This window comes from Camelina sativa, chromosome 19 (assembly GCF_030686135.1).
Source record: "Camelina sativa cultivar CO46 ecotype springtype chromosome 19, ASM3068613v1".
Lineage (NCBI taxonomy): Eukaryota > Viridiplantae > Streptophyta > Magnoliopsida > Brassicales > Brassicaceae > Camelina > Camelina sativa.
The window spans coordinates 19,711,260-19,738,432 of NC_141898.1; the positions used below are offsets into that span (position 1 = coordinate 19,711,260).

General features: G+C 39.2%; 1 protein-coding gene, 1 non-coding gene and 2 pseudogenes across 2 annotated transcripts; 2 read left to right on the forward strand and 2 right to left on the reverse strand.

Annotated features, from left to right (window-relative positions):
- Positions 1 to 433: 433 nt before the first annotated feature.
- Positions 434 to 3,892, reverse strand: LOC104766616 (calmodulin-binding receptor-like cytoplasmic kinase 3). The gene is made up of 8 exons (XM_010490529.3): positions 3,617 to 3,892; positions 2,937 to 3,294; positions 2,681 to 2,863; positions 2,099 to 2,382; positions 1,460 to 1,625; positions 1,278 to 1,367; positions 856 to 1,154; positions 434 to 787 (listed from the first exon to the last, which is right to left on the reverse strand). Exons 2-8 carry the CDS (start codon positions 3,220 to 3,222, stop codon positions 581 to 583), a joined length of 1,515 nt encoding a protein of 504 aa, XP_010488831.1. The 5' UTR covers positions 3,223 to 3,294; positions 3,617 to 3,892; the 3' UTR covers positions 434 to 580.
- Positions 3,893 to 5,871: 1,979 nt separating this feature from the next.
- Positions 5,872 to 27,173, forward strand: part of LOC147920825 (replication protein A 70 kDa DNA-binding subunit D-like) — a 49,304-nt pseudogene continuing 28,002 nt past the window's right edge.
- On the reverse strand, positions 8,428 to 8,534 carry LOC147920826 (small nucleolar RNA R71). The gene has a single exon (XR_015591914.1). It is a non-coding gene; the product is annotated as a small nucleolar RNA R71 (small nucleolar RNA).
- Positions 20,310 to 26,992, forward strand: LOC104767933 (uncharacterized; annotated as a pseudogene).

Below are 27,173 nucleotides of genomic sequence, written 5' to 3' on the forward strand. Positions count from 1 at the left end.
TTAAGCACAATTACAATCTTAATAAGATTTTCACACAGATTTTACGATTTTTTTTAGTTTAAATAGTAATTTGTACTCGATTCTTATTTTTTTTCAAATTTTTTTGTTGAGAATTTGGGAAGGCCATTTAACCTCCAAAATTGCTTCGTTAGAAGGGCTAAATGTTATGCCTCGAATGTTATGAAGCTTAAACCTCCTTCTGAGGGAAATAGGCAGAGCTTGTCCCACATACTGCAGTGGAGACCGAGACACTTGCTCTGGTGTTCCACAAAAGTAGTTTCGGGTTTTGGTTTTCCGGATTTTTAGAATAACGAAACCAAACGGTTTGTAATGCTGGTTGGGTTTCAGTTTAACATTTTAGGCTTGGTTCTGTTCGACTGTTTCGGTGGTAGTACCCAACCTAGAAGTACTCAGTCATAAATCAGACAACTCATTTGAAATCAACAAAATCTCGTAAGAAAGTCAGTGAACAGAAGTGGTCTGAAGAAGGCAAAATGTATAAAGAAGTAATATTATCTAACAAAGAAAGTCTAGCAGTTGTGTGTTTTGGACGTGTGAAAGACATTTATTTTAAAATATTTTATACCATTGAGCGCCTAAGATAACTGGATCTTATAGCCCAAAGCTGCTTCCCAACAGCTTCCATGTCCGGGCGCTCTTTTTTTGTAGGAGCAGCACATTGAAATGCCAAACTGAACATCTTCCTTAGTATCTTCTCGTCCACTCGTTCCCTCGCGTTCGGATCCACCAGTTCATACACTTTCCCTTCATTGTACTTGTCGAATGCCTGCCAGAACCGCAAAGTCGATTCAGTAAGGGATGCAAGTTTGACAAGAAACAAAGAAAGTGGCTTACCCATCGAACCGTAATCCTCTCATCATGAGGTCTCTTGGCTTCTACTGGGCGACGGCCTGTGAGTATTTCCACAAGCAAAATCCCGAACGAGTAAACATCGCTTTTCGCAGTGAGCTGATAAGTCCTCATGTACTCAGGATCTAGATAACCAACTGTTCCTTTCACTTGTGTTAAAATGTGGGTCTGGTTCGAGTCAGTAGGACCGCCTCTTGCAAACCCAAAGTCTGCCACTTTGGCTCTCATGCTATCCGTGAGGAGAATGTTGGAGGATTTTATGTCACGGTGTATTATCTGTCTTTCTGTTTCAAAGAGAGAGAGAAAACAAAACAAAAAACATCATATAGTCTTTGAATAAGATCCTTACAATATTTATTTCTAGTTATATAATAAGGAAAACAATCATTAAGCACAACATTCTCTACCTGCATACGAATGGAGATAAGTCAATCCATGGCAGACATCAATCACAATCTCCAACCTTTGATTGAAATTAAGTTTGGTTCCACTAGTACCTGCAATAATAACAAAAATGAGCCTTTCTTGTTTTTTATTTATACGTTTCTATAGCCGGGACAAGCTCGGGCAGATGTAAATAAGTTCTTACCATCCAAATGTTCCCGGAGTGTACCATTTCTGACATACTCGGTTATGATAAGCCGCTCGTCTCCTTTATCAACATAGCCAAGAAGCTTCACTAGATTTCGATGGCCTATTTTGGACAAAAGGTCAACTTCACTTTTGAATTCTGTTCGCAGATTCTCAAAATGTTCCTGCATGAAAATTGTGATTTAGAACTCATAAAAATACTTTTGAGGTGTATAATACAAATGAGCAGATGGAGATATATTATTCATCTTAACCTACTAAATTACAACAGTTTTAAGTGCTAAATCTTTTATCTTCAAGATTAAAAAACCAAGAATGGATAGCTCCATTTGTATCTTCTACACTAGCTCCCTGAAAGATCCATAGTTCGACTTCTAATCTTGGAGACACAAAGCACCATTACTCAGTAAGACTAAACCAAATATAAATTAGAGTGTGAACATGATTTTCTAACATAACAAGACCAAAGTGCCCGGGGAACTCTATTACCACAAAAGTTAAGGTCGACATGCCAGTTGATTATTAGCTTCTGTCAACATTTTCTCTATCAATATTATAGGACTTGACTGACTAAACAAACTGTAATTAATATTTTGATACCACAAGAAAATTAAAGCTGAAGAACTATTAAAAGTACCTTTTTTGCTCGTTTAATGGCAACCACCTGGCCATCATCAAGGTAGCCCTTATAGACAACCCCAAAGCCTCCTTCACCAATTTGATGACTTTCCGCGAAATTGCCAGTTGCTGCAGCAATCTGAGTCATGGTCAGATTCAAGGGTCCTAGTCTACTAGGTCTCGGGGACATAGCATATCTAGATGGACTTTGCGGCACACGGGACGGACTTGGTGGTGCCCGGAACGGACTTGGCGGGATCTTTTCAGAAGAAGGGCTCATTTCAAAAGAGGAAACTTGGTGCACTGTGATACGATATATGAGCCTTGAATGTCAAAATGTTATTCCAAAAGAGGAAACAAAACGCATAATGTAATCTTTGGGGGTCTAACAAAGCAATATACTGACCAAACACCACTAGTGTTGTTCCCTATGTCAATGACTATGTGCCTAAATGAAATCAAACACTTTAATGATGTCAAGAAGAAGGCGTAGACAAACTCTATCAAAATTAGAAGTTGCAACATTCTTGGTCTCTCTGCATATTCTCACCAATGAAGTAAAAACATGTGAAAGATAAATGTAAGTGAGACAATTAGTCACCTGAGTTAGATTCCTTGGGTAGAACTTCATGACTATTTGCTTTCCTCTCCTTATGGAAGCAAGGACAACAGAGCGCACAACACAAGAGAAGAAACCCGCTTGCTGCCATGCTGACTTTAACATGGTCATGTTCAAATCCAGCCTCATTACTCTCAGCAGATTTTTCTTCCAAAAACCTTCTCCCTGCATCATAAATGCAGAAGCCGATCAATGATGACACACATAACCAAATCCCGTTACTGTGTGGTGAGCTTACCTAGTAGATGGTGAACTGTGCAGATGTCATCGCCGAAAGAATCCCCAAAGATACAACCTTTGGCTTTGTGAAACCGTATAGCTTGGCAAAATCGGGCTTTGTCCACAGGATTCCCGTTAATTGTGAACAAACTCCCTTGTTGATAAGGCTTTGTGTATGTCAAGTTATCAGAGAGACAACCCACAAATGATGCTGATGCAGTTTCCTTGATATGCAATAACGTTAAAAGACCCAACAAAGCCGTAGTAAACACCAATCTTGTGAAGCTCAAATCATATCCATCCATAATTTGATTTTCTATTAACAAAATATAACTCAATAAGCCATTTTATTGGTTCAGAAGATTTTCCCCTAAAACCTGTGAAAACAACAAAGAAACTCAGCTTTAGAAAGTCTTAAAAAACATTAAGGTTCCATTTTCAGTTGAATTCTTGAAACCCTTTTTGCTCAATTCTTGAAACAAATCAAGTAAACCCTAAAATAGCAAAATTCTCAATTTCAAGAATCAAAAGATCTCCAAGCAAACCAAGAACACAAAATCAATACGTAAGCTATAATAATAACCCAAGATTCATGGATGGTGTTGCAAAATCAGAACCAAGAGCTTTTGACTCAAACTTGTAGAACAAGACCAATTTAGAGAAACCCAGAAAATTTTGAAGCGAAAGAAAGAACAGAACCTAGAACAAGATCTTGTAGCTTTGACTTGACTGTACAGTATTAGAATCAGTTTGACCAAAGACGAAGCTTTTTTATTCTGTTTCAGACAAGTATGCCAAAGAAAGAAGACTAAAGAAGGCAAAAAGTATTTGTCTGAAGGAGAGGAATTAGGGACGTGGTAACGATCTCAGGAAAATTCGTGTTCTCTTTTATTTTTCTTTCCGTGTCAGGAAAATTCGTGTTCTTTTCTTTGTTCTTTTTCTACTAGCTGATTAGATAGGAAAATGGCCATTTCCGACTTATATAATGTAAAAGTGCCAATTTATATCTATACAAACGATCGGTGTCAATTTCTACCTATACTTTCAAATTTCATACCCAATTTTATAAAATAGTGTCAATTTCAAAGTCAACATAAACAAATATTAGTCAAAAGCTGACTCAGATGACACGTGTTTGAGAAGGTGGCATCGAGCATCAAAAACGACGTCGTTTTGATGCTTTAGTTTCGTTTTAAAAGAAAATGTAACAAGCTAGAATCTAACCCTAGTCCATTAATCTTTTCATCAATGCATTAACCAACTGATCCCACAAAGTTATTCGAAACATTAGGGAACTTTTATGTTTATAACTATATCTACGTGCGATAATCTCTATTTCTTCATCTTCCTTTTTTTCTTGGCATCGCCAATGGCTGCTGCGTTCTCCATCTACATCCGCCTCCGTTGGCCCAGTCGCTGATTGTTTCCGTTTATTGTGGTTTTCCAAGATTTTATTTTTTTTCTTTTTGATTCTTTTAAACTTTGGAGATTTTTTGTTCCTCTCTGATCATCATCATCATCATCACTAGGGTTTCTGTTTTCCAGTCAATTTTGAATGATGATGCCAAAATTATCAAAACTAGAGAAGTTAGAAAAATTTGATATGTTCGTCTCTCTTAGCAAGCAGAGATCGGTTCAAATACTATGGAGAAGGAAATCAAAGAACCATGGCGGAGCAGCCATCGACAATGCCAACAAAGAAAGGAAGAGGAGGAAGAAGGGAGATCGGTCGATATAGTTATAAACATAATCTTTCCATATTATTTTGAATAAGTTTGTGGGATCAATTGGTTAAAGGTTTGTTTAAAACTTTGAGAGACCAAGGTTCAATTCTAGGTAGTTACATTTTTTTTAAAAACGAAACTAAAGCATCAAAATGACGTCGTTTTTGATGCTCGATGCCACCTCCTCAAACACGTGTCATCTGAGTCAGCTCTTGACTAGTATTTGTTGATATTGACTTTGAAATTGGCACTATTTTATACAATTGGGTATGAAATTTGAATTTTATAGAGTATAGGTAGAAATTGACACCGATCGTTTGTATAGGTATAAATTGGCACTTTTGACATTGTACAGGTCAGAAATGGCCATTTTTCCCTGATTAGATAGATGATGGTTAATGATTAAAAAAATTTTAAAAAGAAAAAGAAAAAACAAATATTAATTAAAAGTTGGATCAACCCGGATGTTGAACCAGACTGCAAACAAGAATTACTAAGAGAGATTCAATTTATATTTTAAAAGATTTGGTAAGATTCTAACATATTAGAATTTTGAAAGATTTAGTTGAGTTTTTAAGAGATTTTATTGTGTTTAAGAGTTTTTATATCTATATTAACATTTTTGAAGTACATTTTGGTTTATGCCCTTGAAGTTTATCTTATTTAATTTTGTTTATTTGTAATATTAACCCCTACAGATTTTCTTAAAATAATATTTCTACTTAATTAACCTCTACAGATTTTTCTAAAATAAACAGTTCTACTTAACTCAATTAATGGAACTATATTAGAAGTTAAAATTTATTTACGCTTATTGTCATACACATCATGACACCATCATTTAAGAGATCGAGATTAAATGCTCAAAACTTATTTAAAGAGATCTTTATGATAGTTGAATGTAAATCGGCCGACTTTGAGAAACAAAAGATTACAACCTCAATGATTATTATGATGTAGATAACGTTCATTAACACGAGAAGCCAAATTAAGAAACTCAAATTTTAGCAAATATTTAACTGAATATTTACATCTGTATATATCTCCTTTAGAAACTGAATATTGTTCTGCAATATTCAAACAACTCAAATAGGCATGCAGAAAAATCTCGTGTTTATTGCTAAGGATCGTTTGACTCCTTGCTCAGCAAACATTTATTCAAGTATAAATATCAATTTCAAAAGAGAATCACAACACCCACAACCAAAACCTACATCCGCATAGCTAAACACACTGAGAGAAATGGCTGCAACATTTGTTTTTTTGAGAGATGTCCGCCCTTACAAGACGGCATGGAGAGTGCAAGTGAAAGTCCTTCACTTGTGGTGTCAATACACAAGTAGCACTTCAGAAACCCTGGAGCTGATCTTGGCTGACGAAACTGTAAGAATCAAAACATAAATTTTCATTATTTTAATTTCTTACTCACATGAATTTTACTATTATCTACTTTAATCATTTCAGGGAATGAAAATCCACGCATCAATCAAAAAAGACTTGGTTAATAGGTATGTTAACCATCTACCTATTGGTGAATGGAGGTTCATAGAGACATTTTCTCTAACACATGCCAGTGGAAAATTTCGTCCCACAAATCATCTTTACAAGATGAGTTTTGTTAACGGGACTATGGTTACAAGAAGTGATCCTAAATCTGACTCCAACTTTTTATGCTTGGTTAAGTTTGAGCAGATTAACAGAGATGATGTAAAGACCAACATGCTGATTGGTAAGTAATATATACAACACATACTGCGTCAATATACATATCTTTTTAGGAATGACTATTTCGTTATGTCCTAAACAATCCCTGAAATAAACTTATAGATGTGGTTGGACAAGTTGTGAACATTGGTGAGATGGAGCTGCTTGAAGTTAACAACAAGTCAACTTCCAAACTCGAGTTCGAGTTGAGAGATGAGAGGTGATATCAAGATTTTTGTCTCCTTTCTACTTATTTTTAAAATGTCTAATACAAATCTCTTAATTACTTCACACCTCCTATTATTAGTGATGAGAGATTGTCGTGTACCTTGTGGGGTTCCTACGTTGAACATCTGATATGTCTATATTTTGCCTCTCCTTAGCATATATTTATCATTCATTTAGGTAGGATAACTCATTGGTGTGCATCATTTTCTAGTCTTTTCTTTGAATTTTGTATGTTTAGGTAGTTCTTGCATCATCCTTGCATGCATTGTGCATTTCAGAGTATTTCAGGTATTGAGGAGACGTTGGAAGCGCATCCGTCCGAGCCATGCTCCCCAGCGCATCCGTCCGAGCCATGCTCCCCAGCGCGTCCATTCGAGCCATCCTCCCCAGCGCGTCCATCCGAGCCATGCTCCCCAGCGCGTCCGTCCGAGCCATGCTCCCCAGCGCGTCCGTCCGAGCCATGATGACATTGCATTCCATTCGACGCGCACAGACTCGATCGCACATGGCAGGAAGAAAGACGTTTGGTTTCACATGCTTCAGGAGATTACCGAACCGACGCTTTACCTTGTCGTTTTAAGTTTTAGGGCTTTCCATGTTGGACTACGATATATACATTTTGTTAAGTCTTTGCTGAGATCTTATCTTTTATATCATATTGTTTTCTTTTCCTTAAGGTTGACCTAGCCACCAAATACGTTTTGAGACTTTGTATTCCGATATCTTTGAGATTATTTAGTTTTTGCATTGGATTCCTTCTAAAAAATTGTTCATTGTTTAGGGATGGTTTGCTTGTGACATGTTAAATACTCTATAGACTAGGATACTCCACCGACATCAATTACTCCCATCTTTAGGACTTCTTTCTTTCTGATTTTTATTACATTCCTGAGATTGTTTCGTTTCTTGCTTTTTAGTTCATGCTTAGACTTGTCTCCGTTTTCATTCATTTTAGTTTCTCGTCATACATTTTTTGTTTTTAGTTCTATGTCTCGTTTCCGTTTTGCATTTTGATCACTCTAGGATTGTTAGACATAAAACCATTCTCTGAATTTCCTTGACTTGTGATTGCTTGATTGCACCTTAATTGTTAGTAAAGTTTCCCAACTGGATTGACACCTTAAGTATCACAATTGCATAAGGTTAATTGAACCTGCTTGGATAGACACACAAAAATCCTAGTATCAATTTGGCGCCGTTGCCATTTGGGATTCGTTTTGCTACATTTTAGATTTCACGTTTTGCAAGATTAAGTTCTATTACACTTATTATTCTGAGTACTGACTTGTTTTGGTTGTCTGCTTGTTTGTTTTGCATCTCAGGAACCTGTTGATTGCAACCTTGCATGCACACCAGATCAAGAAGGCATCAGAATCTCCTTCCTGCTATCGACGACATCAATCGGTTACAAAGACAACGACAAGCTCGCCAACTCACTGATCATTCCGTGCCCGTCACTATGGAACAACCGAACGGACCAAATCCGGGGCTGCGAAAAATTGGTGCTGGGGATGCACCAAACACTCATACTCAGCGTGCTAGAATCGTCCCTCCCACCGTGAAGAACAACAACTTCGAAATCAAGAGTGGTCTGATCTCCATGATCTAAGGAAACAAGTTTCATGGGTTGCCTATGGAGGATCCACTCGACCACTTGGACGAGTTCGACCGTCTGTGCAGTCTCACCAAGATCAACGGCGTGAGTGAGGATGGTTACAAGTTGCGCCCTTCCCATTCTCCCTGGGAGACAAAGCTCATCAATGGGAGAAAAACCTTCCCAAGGGATCAATCACCACCTAGGATGGTTGCAAGAAAGCATTCTTGGCCAAGTTCTTCTCCAATTCCAGAATAGCACGTCTCAGGAATGAGATTTTTAGCTTCACTCAGAAGAGCTCATAATCATTCTGTGAAGCCTCGGAGCATTTCAAGGGTTACAACAGCCAGTGTCTCCACCATGTTTTCAGCAACGAGTCACTACTGAGCACTCTTTACCGTGGTGTCCTTCCAAAGATACGTATGCTGCTTGACACTGCTTCTAACGGTAACTTCCTAAACAAGGACGTAGATGAAGGTTGGCAACTGGTTGAGAATCTCTCCCAGTCTGACGGCAACTACAATGAAGATTATGACCGCACAGTTAGAGGTGACGCCAGTTCTGAGGAGAAGTACAAGAAAGACCTCAAGAACGTCAATGAGAAGCTCGACCGTATCCTGCTCAGTCAGCAGAGGAGTGTCCACTTCGTATCTGAGGATGACCCTTTCCAAGTTCCAGATGGGGAGGGTGAGCAATCTGAAAAGATCAGTTATGTCCAAAATCAAGGTGGATACAACAAAGGTTACAACCAATACAATGCAAACCCAAATTTGTCTTACAGAAGCAACAACGTCGCTAATCCGCAAGATCAGGTGTACCCTCCAACACAACAACAACAAGGTCAACAAAATCCTTTCATGCCTTACAATTAGGGATTCACGCCCAAGCAACAGTTCCAGTAGGGTTACTTAGCTCCCTCAGGACCACCGCCAGGATTCTTCCCTCAACCAATTCAGCCTACTCCAGCCCCAGATCAAGAAATGAAGCAAATGATGCAACAAGTTCTTCAGGGTCAAGCTAGCGGCTCTATGGATACAGCTAAAAAGTTTGCTGACCTAAGTCAGAAGATGGAATTTTCCTACAATGATCTGAACGTCAAATTTGAAGCTCTGAATTCAAAGATACGGTATATGGAAGGCAAATCTGCTTCTACTTCTTCACCAAAGTCTGGCCAATTCCCATGGAAAGCTGTTCAGAACCCCAAGGAGTTTGCAAATGCAATTACGCTGAGAAGTGGGAAAACATTGCCTCCCAGACAAGGAGTTCCAGACGTCACTGAGGACAGTGAGGAATTAGATGGGGAGGATTTTGTTCAGGATGACGCTCAGATGGAGAACCCTGTTGAAGCAATCAAAGATCCAATCAAGCCAGTGACGCAGTCCGAACTTGAAGCTGTTAAGGAACATATTGTTTCTGAAGAAAAACCTGTGAGATTCATCCCTCCACCATACAAGTCTCCTCTACCATTTCCAGTGATGTTCAAGAAGCAGCTTACTGAGAAGTACAAAGCTTTGTTCGAAAAACAAGTCAAGGAGATTGAGTTGAGGATGCCATTGCTGGATGCATTCGCACTTGTTCCTCACTACCAGAAATTCCTCAAGGACTTAGTGATGGAGAGATCAAAAGAAGTTCAAGGGATGGTGGTACTAAGTCTTGAGTGCAGTGCAATCATCCAGAAAAATATTGTACCCAAGAAGCTCAAAGATCCTGGATCATTCACTCTACCTTGCTCTCTTGGACCTATTTCTTTTGATAGGTGCCTATGTGATCTTGGCACTTCAGTTAATCTGATGCCACTCTCTGTTGCTACGAGGTTGGGTTTTATAAGGTTCAAGGGTTGTGACATCTCTCTCATCCTTGCAGACAGATCAGTGAGACTTCCAAATGGTATTTTAGAAGACTTACACGTTAGGATTAGAGACGTGGAAGTACCAATCCACTTTGTGGTTCTGGAGATGGATGAAGAACCAAAAGATCCGCTGATCTTAGGAAGACCGTTCTTGGCGACTGCTGGAACCATCATTGATGTCAGAAATTACAAGATTGATCTTAATATGGGCGACGACTTCACCATGAAGTTTGACATCAAGGATACTTTGAAGAAGCCGACAATAGGAGGACAAGTCTTCTACATTGAAGAGATGGATAAGTTGGCTGATGAGTTGTTGGAGGAACTAGCTGAAGAGGACCATCTCAAAAGTGCTCTAACCAAGGATGGAGAAGAAGGGTTCCTGCATGAGGAGACCACTTGTTACAAGAATTTGCTAGACTCCCACAGAGAAACAGATGGACAAGAGGAGTTCGAGCAGCTATCTGACGCAGAGGAGGTATGTGCAGTTGAGGCAGAGAATTCAGAACGTAAGATCTCCCACTCGACTATGACCAGTCCTGACTCCCATGCCGATGACTGGTCGGAACTGAAAGCTCCAAAGGTAGAACTCAAAACTCTCCCTTCTGGACTTAGGTACGTTTTTCTGGGAACCAATTCTACTTATCCTGTCATAGTGAATGCTAGGTTGAGTGACGATGAATTGAGAATGCAAGTAACTGAACTTAAGAAATATAGAAAGGCTATAGGTTATTCTTTAGATGATATCAAGGGAATCTCACCTAGTCTTTGCACACATAGGATCAATCTTGAAAATGAGTCTTATGCTAGCATTAAACCCCAAAGGAGATTGAATCCTAACCTGAAGGAAGTAGTAAAGAAAGAAATTTTAAAACTGCTTGATGTTGGAGTTATCTATCCTATCTTTGATAGTACTTGGGTATCTCCAGTGCACTGTGTACTTAAAAAGGGAGGAATCACTGTTATCAAAAATGAAAAAAATGAGCTAATCCCAACTAGGAACGTCACGGGACATAGGATGTGCATTGATTATAGGAAGTTGAATGTTGTTTCTAGGAAACATCATTTTCCTCTGCCTTTCATTGATCAAATGTTGGAGAGACTAGCTAGTCATCCTTATTACTGTTTCCTTGATGGGTATAGTGGATTCTTCCAAATCCCTATCCACCCAAATGATCAGGAAAAGACAACCATTACTTGTCCTTATGGCACTTTTGCCTACAGACGCATGCCATTTGGTTTGTGCAATGCTCCTGCCACCTTTCAGAGGTGTATGACTTCGATTTTCTCTGATTTGATGGAGGAGTCAATGGAAGTGTTTATGGATGAATTCTCTGTATACGGTTCCACTTTCTCCTCTTGTTTGTTAAATTTGTTCAGGGTATTGACACGATGTGAGGAGACGAACCTGGTGCTGAACTGGGAAAAGTGTCACTTCATGGTTGAAGAAGGGATCGTTCTGGGACACAAGATTTCTGAGAAAGGAATTGAGGTTGACAAAGCTATGATTGAGGTCATGGTTCAGCTTCAACCGCCTAAGACAGTGAAGGACATCAGAAATTTTCTGGGATATGCTGGGTTTTACAGGAGATTCATCAAGGACTTCTCAAAAATTGCAAGACCTTTGAAGAGGTTGCTTTGCAAGGAGGTTGAGTTCGAATTTGATGCAGCATGTCTAGAAGCTTTCAGCAAGATCAAGGAGGCTTTGGTTTCAGCACCCATAGTGCAAGCTCCAAAACTGGGATCATCCGTTTGAGATTATGTGTGATGCTTCAGACTTCTCAGTTGGAGCAGTTCTGGGACAGCGTATTGACAAGAAGCTTCATGTCATCTACTACGCAAGTCGCACCTTAGACGAGACCCAAGGAAGGTATGCGACCACAGAGAAGGAACTCCTAGTAGTTGTGTTTGCATTCGAAAAATTCAGGAGTTATCTTGTGGGTTCGAAGGTAATTGTGTATACCGATCATGCTGCTCTGAGACACATATACTCGAAGAAGGATACCAAGCCAAGACTGTTGAGATGGATTCTGCTTCTTCGGGAGTTTGACATGGAGATCGTTGACAAGAAATGAATAGAAAACAGAGTTGCAGACCACTTGTCAAGAATGAGGATTGAAGATGCAGTTCCAATAGATGATTCAATGCCTGAGGAACAACTTCTGGTTGCCCAGATTTGTGAGCAGATGCATGACACAGGGGTTGAAAACCTAAAAATCAATTGTATGGTGATCACTTCAGACTCTGCACCAGTATGCTGATTTCGTGAATTACAAGGTCTGTGGAGAAGTTCCTGATGAAATGGATCCCTACAGGAAGAAAAAGTTTTTCAGAGAGGTCAACCACTACTTCTGGGATGAACCCTATCTGTACAAGAGAGGTTCTGACGGTCTGTTCAGAAGATGCATAGCAGAAGGGGAAGTGCAGGGAGTGCTTGAGCATTGTCACGGTTCCACCTATGGAGGTCACTTCGCCACATTCAAGACAGCTCAAAAGATTCTTCAAGCAGGTCTCTGGTGGCCAACCTTGTTCAAAGACGCTCACAACTTCATCACTAAGTGTGACGCTTGTCAGAGGATGGGCAACATCACAAGGAGAAACGAGATACCCCAGAATCCGATCCTGGGAGTGGAGATATTTGACGTTTGGGGGATAGACTTCATGGGACCATTCAACCCCCCATCTAATGGGAATGTCTATATTATGGTGGCAGTTGATTACGTTTCTAAGTGGGTTGAAGCCATTGGCAGCCCTACCAATGATCACAAGGTATGGGATACCTAGAGCAGTGATCAGCGATGGTGGAACTCATTTCATCAACAAAGTGTTTGAGAGTATGTTGAGCAAGTATGGGGTCAAGCACAAGGTATCTACTGCGTATCACCCTCAGACCAATGGACAGGTTGAAGTCTCATATAAGCAGATCGAAGGTATCTTGTCAAGGATTGTTGGGGTTTCGAAGAAAAATTGGTCTGTCAAGCTGGAGACTCTTTGGGCGTACAGAACAGCTTACAAAACGCCGATAGGAAGAACACCATTTGAGTTGGTCTATGGAAAAGCATGTCACCTCCCTGTTGAGGTTGAGTACAAGGCGCTCTGGGCTATTAAGTTGCTGAACTTGGATATTGACACAGCTCAAGCTAAAAGAACTCTTGACATCCATGAGTTGGAAGAAATAAGACTTGATGCTTATGAGAGTTCCAGGATCTACAAGGAAAGGACAAAGAATTTTTATGACAAGAAGATTATTGTCAGGGAGCTCAAGGCTGGAGATCTGGTGTTGCTTTTCAACTCTAAACTTAAGTTATTTCCTGGAAAGCTTAGCCTAGGTGGTCTGGACCATTTGAAGTCAAGGAAGTTCTGCCATTCGGTGCCATCACTCTTCTGAACAAAGATGGTAGTGAATTCACAGTAAATGGTCAGAGAGTCAAGAAATATCTAGCTGATCAAGTCCGACCAGAGAGGTTTTATGTGCTCCTCTATGAACCCCCACAAGCATAAAAAACTGAAAAGTCAAGCTAGGGACTTTAAACAAGCTCACTTGGGAGGAAGTCCCAAAGGTATCACTGTAAATATTTTTTAGGATCCTTGTGTTTTTAATTTTTGTTTTTGGTTTTCTTGTATTCAGGGATCTACAGAAAGGAGTATGGACAACAGAGATAGAGGATACAAGAAAAAGCAGAGTGAAAAGGAGAGTGAGTGAAACTTCTTCTGATTCAAAAAATAAAAAATAAAAAAAATGAGAACGCCGACGTGAAGCTCCCTCTCCACTCAATCTCCACCCACTTCCCTTTCACTCCACTTACTTCCCCCCCCCCCCCCCCCCCCACGTGATTTTTCAACTCTCTTGTCACCTCACCTCCCATCCCTCGTGCTCCCCCTAATCAAACAGATCAACTTTCTGTCACCACTATCCCTATCCTCACAACTCTCTCTCTTTTTAAACAACACTCCACGCTCTCCTCCTCTTTCACCTTCACAAAACAAACAAACTCTCATCTCCCCATCTCTCCTCACTTATCTCGCATCACCCTCTCTCACTTCGCACCTTCTCCATCATTCAAGCAATCTCGCCGTGATTCTCGTTGTTTCGTGAACCCTGCTCCATCGAGCCACTGTCACCATCGCCACTCTGGTCCAGTTTGACGAAGTTATCCACTGTATTACACTCACCGCTGCATTACACTCACGCCTCCACTCAAGCCACGCTCCGCTGCTTCCATCGAGCCACTGTGATACTCATCCGATCGAGCCATCCTCTTTACTCCGCCAAACACGGCCGCTCGAGCCATCTTTAGGCAACCCGGTCGACTCGCCGTCGTCGTCGACCGTCCACCTGTTCCACTCAATCCTCCACGAGTATCACTCGAGTCGTCCTCTCGCGCCAGCCACTGTTCGAGCCCGCGAATCACGTTTCGAGCACACCACTCCCGGAACCGTGACCATTTGACCTGTCCAAGACCGATCGAGCAAACACATCCACACCTCTCGATCGAGCCATACTCACCCGATCGAGCTACTTCCACAAGCCTTGATCGAGCCATCCCCGTGATCGAGCCACTGGAAAATCTCGATCGAGCCATCCCCATGATCGAGCCACTGGAAAATCTCGATCGAGCCATACTCACTCTCATCAATCCGTTGTCTTTACAATGTCTGACAATTTTTGGGATGAGATGTATGAGAAGTATGGTTGTGAGGTACCAGGACGTGTTGCTACTTCTAAGCCGCCTACTAAAGGCGCTGGATCAAGCAGACCAGACAACCCGCTCTCTAAGAGCAAGAGTCGCGGGAAGAGACCGGCACGAGCGTCAAACTCAAAGGAGGACGAGAGTGATTACGAATAGGAGGAACCTGCGTTGAGTTCAGAACAAGCTCCAAGAAAATCGGTCAGACGGAAGAGCGCTGAGACGAAACTAACTCCCAAGGAATACTACGAGCTGTTCTCGCAGTTGGAATTCGATGGAACAAGGTATCCCCATGTAGAGACGATGCAACAACTCGGGATTGCAGAGGATGTTCAGTATCTGTTTAGGAGGTGCCATCTGGAGAGAATCATGAACACACCCAAGAATGGATACAAGGAGGAGACAATTCTGTTCCTCTGCACTCTGGAGATGCACTTATATGCGGATGAGCCGGGAATGATGTCTGATGAAGGTCTGGGTTACATTACATTTTGCGTTCACGGCCAATTCTACACTCTCACCCTCAGAACCGTCGAAGAGATGCTTGGATTTCCCAGCGGAACGGGGACTACGCCGCAATTTGAGCGAACTGAGATAGCCGCACTCTGGGCAACAATTGGGAGCACGCCCACATTCACTTCATCGAAGACAAAAGCGCTGAACCTGCGAAGGAAATCAAGGGATACATGACGAACGAAGAGCTTGAGATGATTGATCTCGCGCTTAAGGGACTCTCATTCACTGCTATGGATTGCATCGCGATGCAAGGTGACATATCTGATGTCATACGAGAACTGAGTCTCGAGGCTCAGCAACAACCACACTCCCAGAGTGATGTGCATGGGAGGCGTAGTGACTTGGTTCCTTGAGGCTGCTGGTGTTCCCCTACACTCTGAGTCGCACCCACCACGTTGGATAGACATCAGCAACCTACGGCAGCTACGCACTTTGGATTGGGGTTTGAGGCATGGATGGTTACTCTACAAGTTTGTGCATCCTGCTGTCGGTCCTTCGAGATTACTCCTCCCTCGCGTCGAGTTGACTACAATCTTAGGGGGTGAGCATATCGAGTTCATCCCTCCCGCGGATACCCTATACAATTCTGAAGCTGAGGAGGAGCATGTAGACGTTGCGGAAGCAAAGGCCGAGCCAATGGAGGAAGACACCAAGGAGTACCGCCCAAAGCAGTTCTACTTTGAGGAGTACTCAGACCCAAGAATGGCTAAGGGGGTCAGAGCAGCTCATCAACGCCTCAACCAGCTTCAGCGATGGGGGAAAGCCAGAGACAAGGCGCTCAGCAGCTTCACCAAGACTATCAAGAGCTTCATGCACAAGTTTAACTGCTCGACTTCCACAACCGCTATCCCTTGGTCTATCCCCGAGGACACTAGACCAATGTCAGGACGTCCTTCCGCGGCCCTAGCGCGAACACCTTCTCTGAATCCCTCTCCAGCACGTCAATCTTCATATGTACCTCGGGAGCGTCAGCCCTCACCCGTTCCTTCACGCCACTCGTCACACGAGTCTAGGGAGAGACAGAGATGCGGTTCACGAGGTTCTAGAGCCTCTTATAGTCGGCGATCAGCGCGTCGTTCGGCAGCTCGAGATGAGCATGATGTTGAGGTTGAGCAGCAAGTTGAACATCAGGGTGATCATCAGCCTACGGAGGTTGTTGTGTTGGCATCGGACCATGGCAAGTCCAGAGTCGATGACATGCAGTGTGACGAGCAGCCGAACATGTATCAGAATACGCAAGCGGTTGAGCAGCAAGTTGACCAACCAGCTGATGTCAACCCGCGGATCTCCAACAAGGCGAAGGACAGAGTCAGTTTCACGCCCTTCCTTGGACGAGCACGGACTTCTTCTTCTACTACTGAGGTACTCCAACCTTCCCTTTGTACATACCATTTCATTCCTGTATTGTTTCTGTTGTGATTCTTAAATCCTCCTGCAAATTTTTCTTACACAGGAGACTGTGTAATTTAAATTTGGGGGAGGGTTTGAGATGATGTATCTGATGTTGTTTTTTGTGATTCTTATCTCATATTTTTGTATCATCTCATGTTTGAGTCTGAATTCATTTATTTGCATAGAAAAAAAAAATTGATAAAATTCGAAAATTTCCACAAAAACAGAGTGTTCATGTAGCTTGCACTTGCATATTAGGATTAAGTCTAGTGTCATTCATATAGGGTTGTTGCATTTAACATAGGGGGTGATGATGACTGTAACCTTGGTAGCATGCTGAATTCAATAGGATAGGATCAAGGTCCTTGTTATTAGTTCTTTGATGCATGTTGATTGAATTTGAAACTGTAAGATTGAAGCATGTTTTGAATTGACGTCATTCCCTATCTATCTGAACCTAATCCTGACTTGCAATTATCTTTTTATGCATTGAAGTTGAACTTATGGATACCATATACATACCTGAATTGTCTTTCACATTTTTACCACCCTTGTCAATCCAAGTAGCTGATTCCCATTTTTGGAACAGTTCTCCGCACCCTTAACCAACCGTTCTTTCAAGCGAATTGTATTCTTGAGTGTCATGCCTTTTCCGAGTTGAGCTTGTTAGAAAGTGTTAGGTTCTAACCGACAAGAGTAGGATCCTGTGTAGTTCTAGTTTGCGTTATCCGGACTAGTAGGACTAGGTGAGAACTTGATTTTGGGTATTGGGTATGGATTTGTGCAGAAAAGTAAAGGGTAGAAAGTCTTAAGGAGGGGGATGTGTTTTCAAAGTTTATAAGTCTAGTAAAGGATTTGGGTTGAGCAAAGTAAAAAGAGTAATTGGTTCTGGGCATGAAATAAAAAAATTAGACAAAGAAAGGAAAGTAAAAATGATTAAGATGTCTAGAGTATTTAGAAGAAAAGAAAAAGAACCATAGTGATATTAAAGTTTTCCCAATCCACTAGAATGAAAAGAAATGAACTCCTCCTAAGACTAAGTGTAAAGAGTTTGAGATCTTGTTGCTGACGAAGGGTAGAGATAGGACCAACTTCGGTTTGGAACGTTCTTTGGGTAGACAGGGCGCTGCTCTTGTATGTATCAGTTGGTTTCAACCTTTAGCCTTCTCTTAAGCTCAACTCCTTTTCGTGAGAGAACCTTGTTCTGTATTAATAAAACCACTTGAGAAGGAGACCATCTATGTCTCTCACTTTTTACCCTAGCCAAATGAGTTCAATGACATTGTTTAGCTTAATTCACGATTCTCTGTTAATGAATGTTAAGGGGAATGATTGATAGGATTGCATGCGTAGATTAAAGAAATAAAGTTCCTTCACCAGGTATCATAGAACTAAAAACAAGGACCTTGATTCTAACTACTCTATTCAGCATGTTTTAGGTTCTGAGACCTCATCTTCACACCTCTTCTCCATACTTCGTTCTTGATCGGTTGCTTGAGGGAAGGCAAAGAATAAGTTTGGGGGAGTTGATATATCTATATTTTGCCTCTCCTTAGCATGTATTTATCATTCATTTAGGTAGGATAACTCATTGGTTTGCATCATTTTCTAGTCTTTTCTTTGATTTTTTTATGTTTAGGTAGTTCTTGCATCATCCTTGCATGCATTTTGCATTTTGGAGTATTTCAGGTATTGAGGAGACGTTGGAAGTGCATCCGTCCGAGCCATGCTCCCCAGCGCGTCCGTCCGAGCCATGCTCCCCAGCGCGTCCGTCCGAGCCATGATGACATTGCATTCCATTCGACGCGCACAGACTCGATCACACATGGCAGGAAGAAAGACGTTTGGTTTCACACGCTTCAGGAGATTACCGAACCGGCGCTTTACCTTGTCGTTTTAAGTATTAGGGCTTTCCATGTTGGACTACGATATATAAATTTTGTTAAGTCTTTGCTGAGATCTTATCTTTTATATCATATTGTTTTCTTTTCCTTAAGGTTGACCTAGCCACCAAATACGTTTTGAGACTTTGTATTCCGATATCTTTGAGATTATTCAGTTTCTGCATTGGATTCCTTCTAAAAACTTGTTCATTGTTTAGGGATGGTTTGCTTGTGGCATGTTAAATACTCTATAGACTAGGATACTCCACCGACATCAATTACTCCCATCTTTAGGACTTCTTTCTTTCTGATTTTTATTACATTCCTGAGATTGTTTCGTTTCTTGCTTTTTAGTTCATGCTTAGACTTGTCTCCGTTTTCATTCATTTTAGTTTCTCGTCATACATTTTTTGTTTCTAGTTCTGTGACTCGTTTCTGTTTTGTATTTTGATCACTCTAGGATTGTTAGACATAAAACCATTCTCTGAATTGTCTTGACTTGTGATTGCTTGATTGCACCTTAATTGTTAGTAAAGTTTCCCAACTGGATTGACACCTTAAGTATCACAACTGCATAAGGTTAATTGAACCTGCTAGGATAGACACACAAAAATCCTAGTATCAACGTCTTTACCAAGCCTGCAATGTAGCTAATGGTATCATTGTCGTCTGCGTCCTTAGGTTTGCGAAAATCAGATCCTACAAAGGTAAAAACTGTCTACATTTAGTTATAAGATAAATATAACATGGTATTATTGTCTAGATTTGATATTATTAACTAGCTGTTATATCATTTACAGGGTTAAAGAGTGTCTCTAATGCATTTGATGCTTCACAGCTTCATATCAATCAACCTTGGCCTGAAGTTGATGCTGTCACTCAAAAGTATGTTTTGCGATTAAAATGATTTGTCCAAATTACAACCAACATACAATCATTACATGTCGTTATGCCCAGGCTGCCAGCTGATGGTCTCTCTCTCACATTCCGTGGGAGAGTCCCACGGTTCCAGATTGTCTCGAAGGAAGATGGTGATAGTAGTCAATATCCAAGAAAAACCATTGCCCTTTCTATGGATTATAATACTAATATATTTTCTGCAATAAAACCTCCAGTTCATTAATATACGGATACTACTTTGTCTATAAACAAACATCAACCATCAAATTATGTTCCATTTATCAAGGAATTCCCCACTAGAAATTTAGAAACACAATTCACAAATGCTTCATCCTCTCATTTTAACCAAGGTATGTCCTACTATCACCAAGTTCTTACGATTTGTGTGCCATCTATATTAACATTCCCCTAACTTTTATGGGATAGGTCCAAATGGTGATATAGAAGAAGAAAACGATGATGAAAGTAGCAATGATGATGAACTATTGGGAGGAGAATACCTTGACTGTTTCTCTGACGATGATGAAGTTGATCAAACTTACAACTATAGCACTGATGATGAGATAGAAACTGCACATCAAAACCCAAGAGGATTAGATATAGATTTAAATTTGCCCCCCATCGCAGAAGAAGACAATCAATTCCTATCTATGCTTGAGGAAAATCTACACCAGACTTGGGAGAAAACAAAGGCTATTATGGGAGTCGCAACTAGCAAAACATCATCACGTGTAAAAAAAAAACAACTGAGACTTCTACCTCAAAACAAATCAAAGCAGGTTAACATTCTACCATTAAATGTTATATATCTGTATTTGTGCTTTACTTGTAAAACTAAAATCTACTATTTCAACTTTTTAGGTTATCTTGATCATGGTGATCCAACATTTAAGTGTAAGTATTGTGGTGCATTGATGTGGTATGAAGAATGTCTAAACAAGAGGCGAAAACGAAAAAATCCGGTGTTTAGTATTTGTTGTGGTCAAGTGACAGTTAAACTACCATTTCTAAAAGAATCGCGTAAAATTCTTAGAAGACTACTTCATGGTAATGATGGCCTAAGCAAGAATTTTCACCAAAACCTCAGACTTTATAATATGATTTTTGCTATGAGTTCTCTTGGTGGAAAGATAGATCGATATATTCCTAAAGGGCATGGACCAAATATGTTTCGTTTGCAAGGAGGAAACTATCATAGAATAGGTAGTTTGAAGCCAGATGAGGGTGATTTTGCAAAGTATTCACAACTATATATAGTGGACACAAAAAATGAAATAGAGAACCGAGCGACTGTTATTGAGTAAGTTTTTGAATAATTAAATCTCTATTGCAACTTTTTCCTATTTCCTGATATAGATTTTCTGTATCACAAACAAAGTTTAATATTTGATTCTTTTTCTCGTGCTTAGTAAGTGTAAAAACTTAGAAACTGGAAATCGAAAACCGAAACTGAAGAAGGAAATCATCGAAGCATTAATGAAAATGCTGAATGACGTTAATCCGTATGTGAAGAACTTCAGGACAGCAAAAGATAGGTTTCAAACAGACCAAGAACAACCTTTTCATATGAGAATTGTTTCTGACCGTGTTGGAGTTGATGGAAGAACTTACGGTATGTCTACAGCATCAGAGGTTGCTGCACTAATACCTGGTGATTTTCAAAGAGAAATACCTTCACGTGATATAGTTATAGAGGAAAAATCTACTGGTCACCTAAAGAGGATAAGTGAAGTTCATATCTCATATTTGGCACTAAAATATCCGCTAATTCTTTGTTATAGTGAAGATGGTTTCATACCTGGCATCGAAAAATGTTTTAAAGGAGCAAACAACGCCAAGAAGAAAAAGAAGTGTATTAGTATGAGACAGTGGTTCGCATTAAGGATTCAAGAGAGGGATAATGAGTGTCATACGCTTCTACAGTCAAAGAGGCTATTCCAACAATTTTTGTGTGATGCTTACACAACCATTGAAACAAACACTACAAGAATATTGACTTTTCGTAGCATCTGAATATCGCTATCTAAAGATACTATAGCGTTTTATGAAATGCTCTACCATCGCCCGTGATAATAGATCCGTCACTTTTAATAGCGGTTTTTGACATTGCTATCGTGTCTTCATCAAATATAGCGCTTTCTTCTATGCTATCGTAAATTCAACAATAGCAATAATACTTTGCTATTAATTGTTACACCAAATTTAATATAAATTACTATTTTCCAGGATTATTTTTTTGGTTTTTGGATAATTTGACAAATTAAAAGAGAAAAATGCCATAATTTAATTATATTTATATAATAAAATGATACAAAATATTCATTACAAAATGTGTTGAATTTAAAGCTAACACAAAATTCCAAATTCAAAAGCTCCACTACTGCCGTCTTGTAATCACTTCAAGTTCTCCAGCTCCACTCAACACGTCTTCTTAGTCCAAATCATCTTATGAGTCCCTGAGAAGAAGCTAATAAAAAATTCCAACATTCAGAAACTCTTAATTAAAGATTACTAGATACTAGTAGTCAATGAGAAGAAAGACTATTACTTCACGACAAAGAATTTTTTATCTCACTTAATCATACAACTCCACTATTGAAATTTCTGATGACTTCAAGTGTCTCTAAGTCTTTAAAGGCCATCTTGAAATCAAGCTATCATATTGCTATAAAGAAACATAAAACACACAACAAATCCCCTTAATTATCGAATTATTGAGAGCTAATAAACAAGATTAGGGTTGAAATTAAACTTGCCTTGCTTCTCATCTGAAGATCAACTTTAGGCTCTTTTTATCCAGATCAAAATCTCCATCTTGAAATGTTCCACTCCTGTTTTCAAATCGAGTTCAATAAACATTCATATTTACAGAAGCTATTCAAACCCAGAAAAAAATGGTTCAAGATATATCAAAAAAAAAGTATAATTAGAAGTTCTGAATCAATGAATCAATGGAGAAGCAAGTAGATAACATCTTTTTGCAACAAACAAATCAGATCTACAAGTCAAAACCTTTAATCACAATTAGAGCTGCAAAGATGACGACATAATCTCACTGAACCTAACCAAATAAATACTTTTCTTAATGTTCTTCTTGAAATCAATTCCACACTCGGAAGAAACGAGAGACTTGCACGTAGATCTCTAGATCTGGAAGCGAGACCTTCAGATCTGATTTCAAAAGACCAAACTCATAGCTAATCGCCTAAAGTAAAACGAAGACATGCAAGTATGTAATTACCTCAGATTTCACAATACATATGAAATAAAATGAATAGATCTGGTAAAGACGAAGAGAGATCTATGCGAAGGTGGCTAGGGTTTCGAATCCCAATCTCTCTTGCTTTGACGGTGGCTAGGGATCGATTTCAAAAGAAAGAGTGAGAGGGAGAGAAATGACATGATAAACGTTTACTGAAGAAGGCATCACTAGGGTTTTGTTATATGGAGAAGAGGAAGATGATTCATCTGGTTTTGAATCTGAGTAAAAATTTCATTGGATGAGAAGCATGGTTCTAAATCTGGGGAATTGGTAAGCAAAAAGTAAACTAGTGTGAGAAAAAGCTTGAGAATATGGACAGAGATAGTAAGAAAAAAAGCTTGAGAAGTGAAACAATGGAGTGAGAGGGAGAATGAAAAATTTGTTAGCCGCTCTATTTTTTCCCCAAGTACTTAGCGAAAAATAGATTTATTTTTCCGCTTCAAGTATGCATAGCATTTTAAAAATACCAATGCTATGTATACTACAATTAAAAAATATTTTCTTAAAAATAAATTATGACCAGTAAAACATAGCGTTTACATTTTAACAAACACTATCTAAAACTAAGAGATATATCAATTATGGCAAAAAAACATAAAACGCTATGTTATAGTGCTATCAATTCTCTAATTTCTTGTAGTGAAATAGGTTGAATTTTATAAAGTTCAATCAGTCAAAGAAGCGATGTGAGAACTACAACAACATAAAAGAAGCTGCTCAATCAGAAAACACCACTATGAGTCAACAAGGGAATCAGATTAATATTCCAACTTCCTTCACTGGTGGACCTCGGTATATGATTCAAAGTTATTATGATGCTATTGCCATATGTAAACATTATGGATTTCCTGATCTATTTATTACATTTACGTGCAATCCTAAATGGCCAGAGATAACAAGATATGTAACAGAACGGGGGTTGACTTCTGATGATAGACCTGATATCGTTGCTAGGATTTTCAAAATAAAGTTGGATTCTCTAATGCATGATTTAACAGAAAAGAATTTGCTTGGCAAGACAGTTGTAGGTACTATATTTATCATGCTTTCTTTTATTTCGGTAGTTTGATAATATTGATGATTATATTAAATATTGGACTATTGTATATTTGCAGCTATGTATACTGTTGAGTTTCAGAAAAGAGGGCTTCCACACGCGCATATCCTCTTATTCATGAACCAGAAAAGTAAACTACCAACAGCTGATGATATAGACAAAATTATATGTGCAGAGATTCTAGATAAAGAAAAAGATCCCGAGCTTTATGAGGTGATTAAAGATTGTATGATTCACGGTCCATGTGGTGCAGCTAATAGGAGTTCGCCATGTATGGTGGCTGGAAAGTGTTCTAAGCTATACCCAAAAAAGCATGAAGACATCACGAAGGTTGGTAGTGATGGTTATCCTATCTACAAGAGGCGTCGTGCTGAACTGTTATTGAGAAGGTTGGTATTAAGTGTGATAATAGGTATGTTGTCCCTTATAATTCCAAGTTATCAGTTCGCTATAGAGCTCACATCAACATGGAAGTGTGCAATCAAATCAGTTCTATTAAATACTTATTCAAATATATGAACAAAGGTCCGGACCGTGTTGTTGTTGTTGTTGATCCTGTTAATACGGCTCAAACTCCTACTACGACCACTACCAAACCAGGATAAGAATCTACTGAAACTGAGAAACAAAAAAATGAAATCAAAGATTGGTTTGACTGCAGGTCAGTTTTCTAATTTTTGACCCCTGTAATGCAATTCTTATTTCGAAACTTTTTTCTAACCATGGTATTTGATTTTGGAAAACTTTTAGGTATGTCTCGGCTTCAGAGGCTATTTGGAGGATTTTCAAGTTCCCAATCCAGTATAGAACAACACCAGTACAAAGGCTATCCTTTCATGATGAGGGAAAGCAACCTGCTTATTTTGAGGTTGACGATGCAATTGACACAGTTTTGGAACGAGTGGCAAATCAAGATTCTATGTTTATGGCTTATCTCACTTTGAACAGAATAAATGCAGTTGGAAAAGATGGAAAACATGCAAGGGAGCTTACTTATGCGCAAATCCCTGCTTATTTTACTTGGGAATGTAATAAGAAGCGGTTTAAAAAGAGGGCGAGAGGATTTTCTTTGGGTCGAATAACCTATGTTCCACGTAGGCTAGAAGCTGAATACTACTTACGAGTACTTATCAACATTGTGAAGGGACCTACATGTTTTGAAGACATAAAAACCTACAATGGTGTACTCTATCCTTCTTATAAAGAAGCCTACTTTGCACGTGGTATTTTAAATGATGATCAGATTTTTAGACAGTCTGTTTGAAGCGAGTCAATGGTGTTTCGGTGAATATTTGAGAAACTTTTTCTCAATGATGCTACTTTCCGATTCTCTTTCTAGACCAGAGCACGTTTGGAACGAAACATGGGAGCTGTTAGCGGAAGGGATTGAGAAAAAGAAGCAAGAGGAATATAACAATCCAAGTTTGTTTACTAAACTTGGCAATATCTATGCATTTTAATTATGATTTTTCAAGTTTCTGTTTTTAATATTTCTCTGTACAGATCTTAATTTATCGGAATCTGATATCAAGAACTATACTCTACAAGAGATTGAGAAAGTTATACTTTTTAATGGAGGATCGCTTCTGGAAATAGACAATTTCCCAAAGCCAACCAGAGAAGGTATTGATAACTCGAACCGCTTGATTGTTGATGAGCGTCGGTATAACCGTAGTTATTTGAAAGAAAATTATGATGAATAGATAGAGATGATGACCGCAGAGCAGCGAGGTATATACAATGAAATCACTTGAGGCTGTTTTAAAGAATTTAGGGGGTGTATTTTTTGTTTACGGCTTCGGAGGAACTGGTAAAACTTTTATGTGGAAGACACTATGAGCTGCTATAAGGTCTAGAGGAATGATTGTTCTTAATGTGGTATCAAGTGGCATTGCTTCTTTGTTATTAGAAGGGGGTCGGACTGCGCATTCTCGGTTTGCAATTCCTATCAACGTAAATGACTATACCCTTTGTCGTATAAAGCCTAATTCTGATCTTGCGAACCTAATAAAAGAAGCATCTTTGATTATATGGGATGAAGCACCAATGATGAGCAGGTTTTGTTTTGAGTCTTTAGATAGAAGCTTTACTGATATTATGGGGAACATAGACAACAAAGTGTTTCCAAGAAAGGTTGTTGTTTTCGGAGGTGACTTTAGGCAAGTGCTCCCTGTACTCAATGGAGTGGGTCGTGCAGAAATTGTTTTGTCAGCTCTAAATGCCTCTTATCTCTGGGATCACTGTAAAGTTCTTAAGTTAACTAAGAATATGTGTTTGCTATCCAACAATTTGAGTGTTGATGAGGCTAAAGACATCAAAGAATTTTCTGACTGGCTATTAGCTGTTGGTGATGGTAGGATTTCAGAGCCTAACAACGGTGAGGCTATCATTGATATTCTAGAGGAATTTCTTTTAACAGAAGCAAATAATCCTATAGAAGCAATTAATATGGAAATTTATGGGAATCTAGCATTGTTAGGAGAAGTGAACGATCCTAAATTTTTCAAAGCAGAGCCATTTTAGCCCCAACCAACGAGGATGTCAACACTATCAACCAGTATCTCCTAGAGAAGTTGGACAGTACGTTTTCTTTTAAACGCGTTATATTCATATATTTTTATATGTTTTGGTCTTAATGATATCAAGTTTTGAGTCAAATGATTAAGTGGTAACACATGTTTTTTTTTTCAATTACGGACATGTGAAGAGAGGATTTATCTAAGTGATGATAGCATTGATCCTACTGATTCAGATTCTTTGTCGAATCCTGTGATTACACCAGATTTTTTAAACAGTATCAAGATATCGGGTTTGCCACATCATAGCTTACGTTTGAAGGTTAGTGCTCCGGTTATGCTGCTTCGGAATATTGATCCTAAAGGTGGCTATGTAATGGAACCAAGCTTCAAATTACACAGATGGCAAATCATGTTTTGGAAGCAAAAGTGATCACATGAGATAGAGCAGGTTATATTGTATTGATTCCTAAGATTGATCTAACACCTTCGGATACAAAGTTGCCTTTCAAAATGCATAGAAGACAGTTTCCACTATCTGTTGCATTTGCGATGACTATAAACAAAAGTCAAGGCCAATCACTAGAGAAGGTGGGACTTTATTTGCCAAAACCAGTGTTCTCTCATGGTCAGCTCTATGTTGCTTTATCTAGGGTTACTTCTAAGAAAGGGTTGAAAATTTTGATTGTTAACAAGGAAGGAAAGATTGAAAGACAAACTACTAATGTAGTTTTCAAAGAGGTGTTTCAGAATTTGGATTGAAAATGAAGTTCACTACAAGAAACGTTTACTTGAATTCAGGTATGTTTACTTTACTTTGTTATAATGCATTCATTCTATATTTCATACAGAAATATTCTAATCATGACATGTTTCATCTATGACAGTCTACGTAATTTATTTGCAAGGGGAGGAAAAGAAGCAAATTGTCGGATTGTTCTCA

Coding starts and splice junctions, on each gene's coding strand:
- LOC104766616 (XM_010490529.3), bottom strand. CDS start 3,222: ATGGATGGATATGATTTGAGCTTCACAAGATTGGTGTTTACTACGGCT. Junction 1,155..1,277: donor TTATCTCCATTCGTATGCAG/GTAGAGAATGTT, acceptor TCTTTGAAACAG/AAAGACAGATAATACACCGT. Junction 788..855: donor AGAGGATTACGGTTCGATGG/GTAAGCCACTTT, acceptor CGGTTCTGGCAG/GCATTCGACAAGTACAATGA.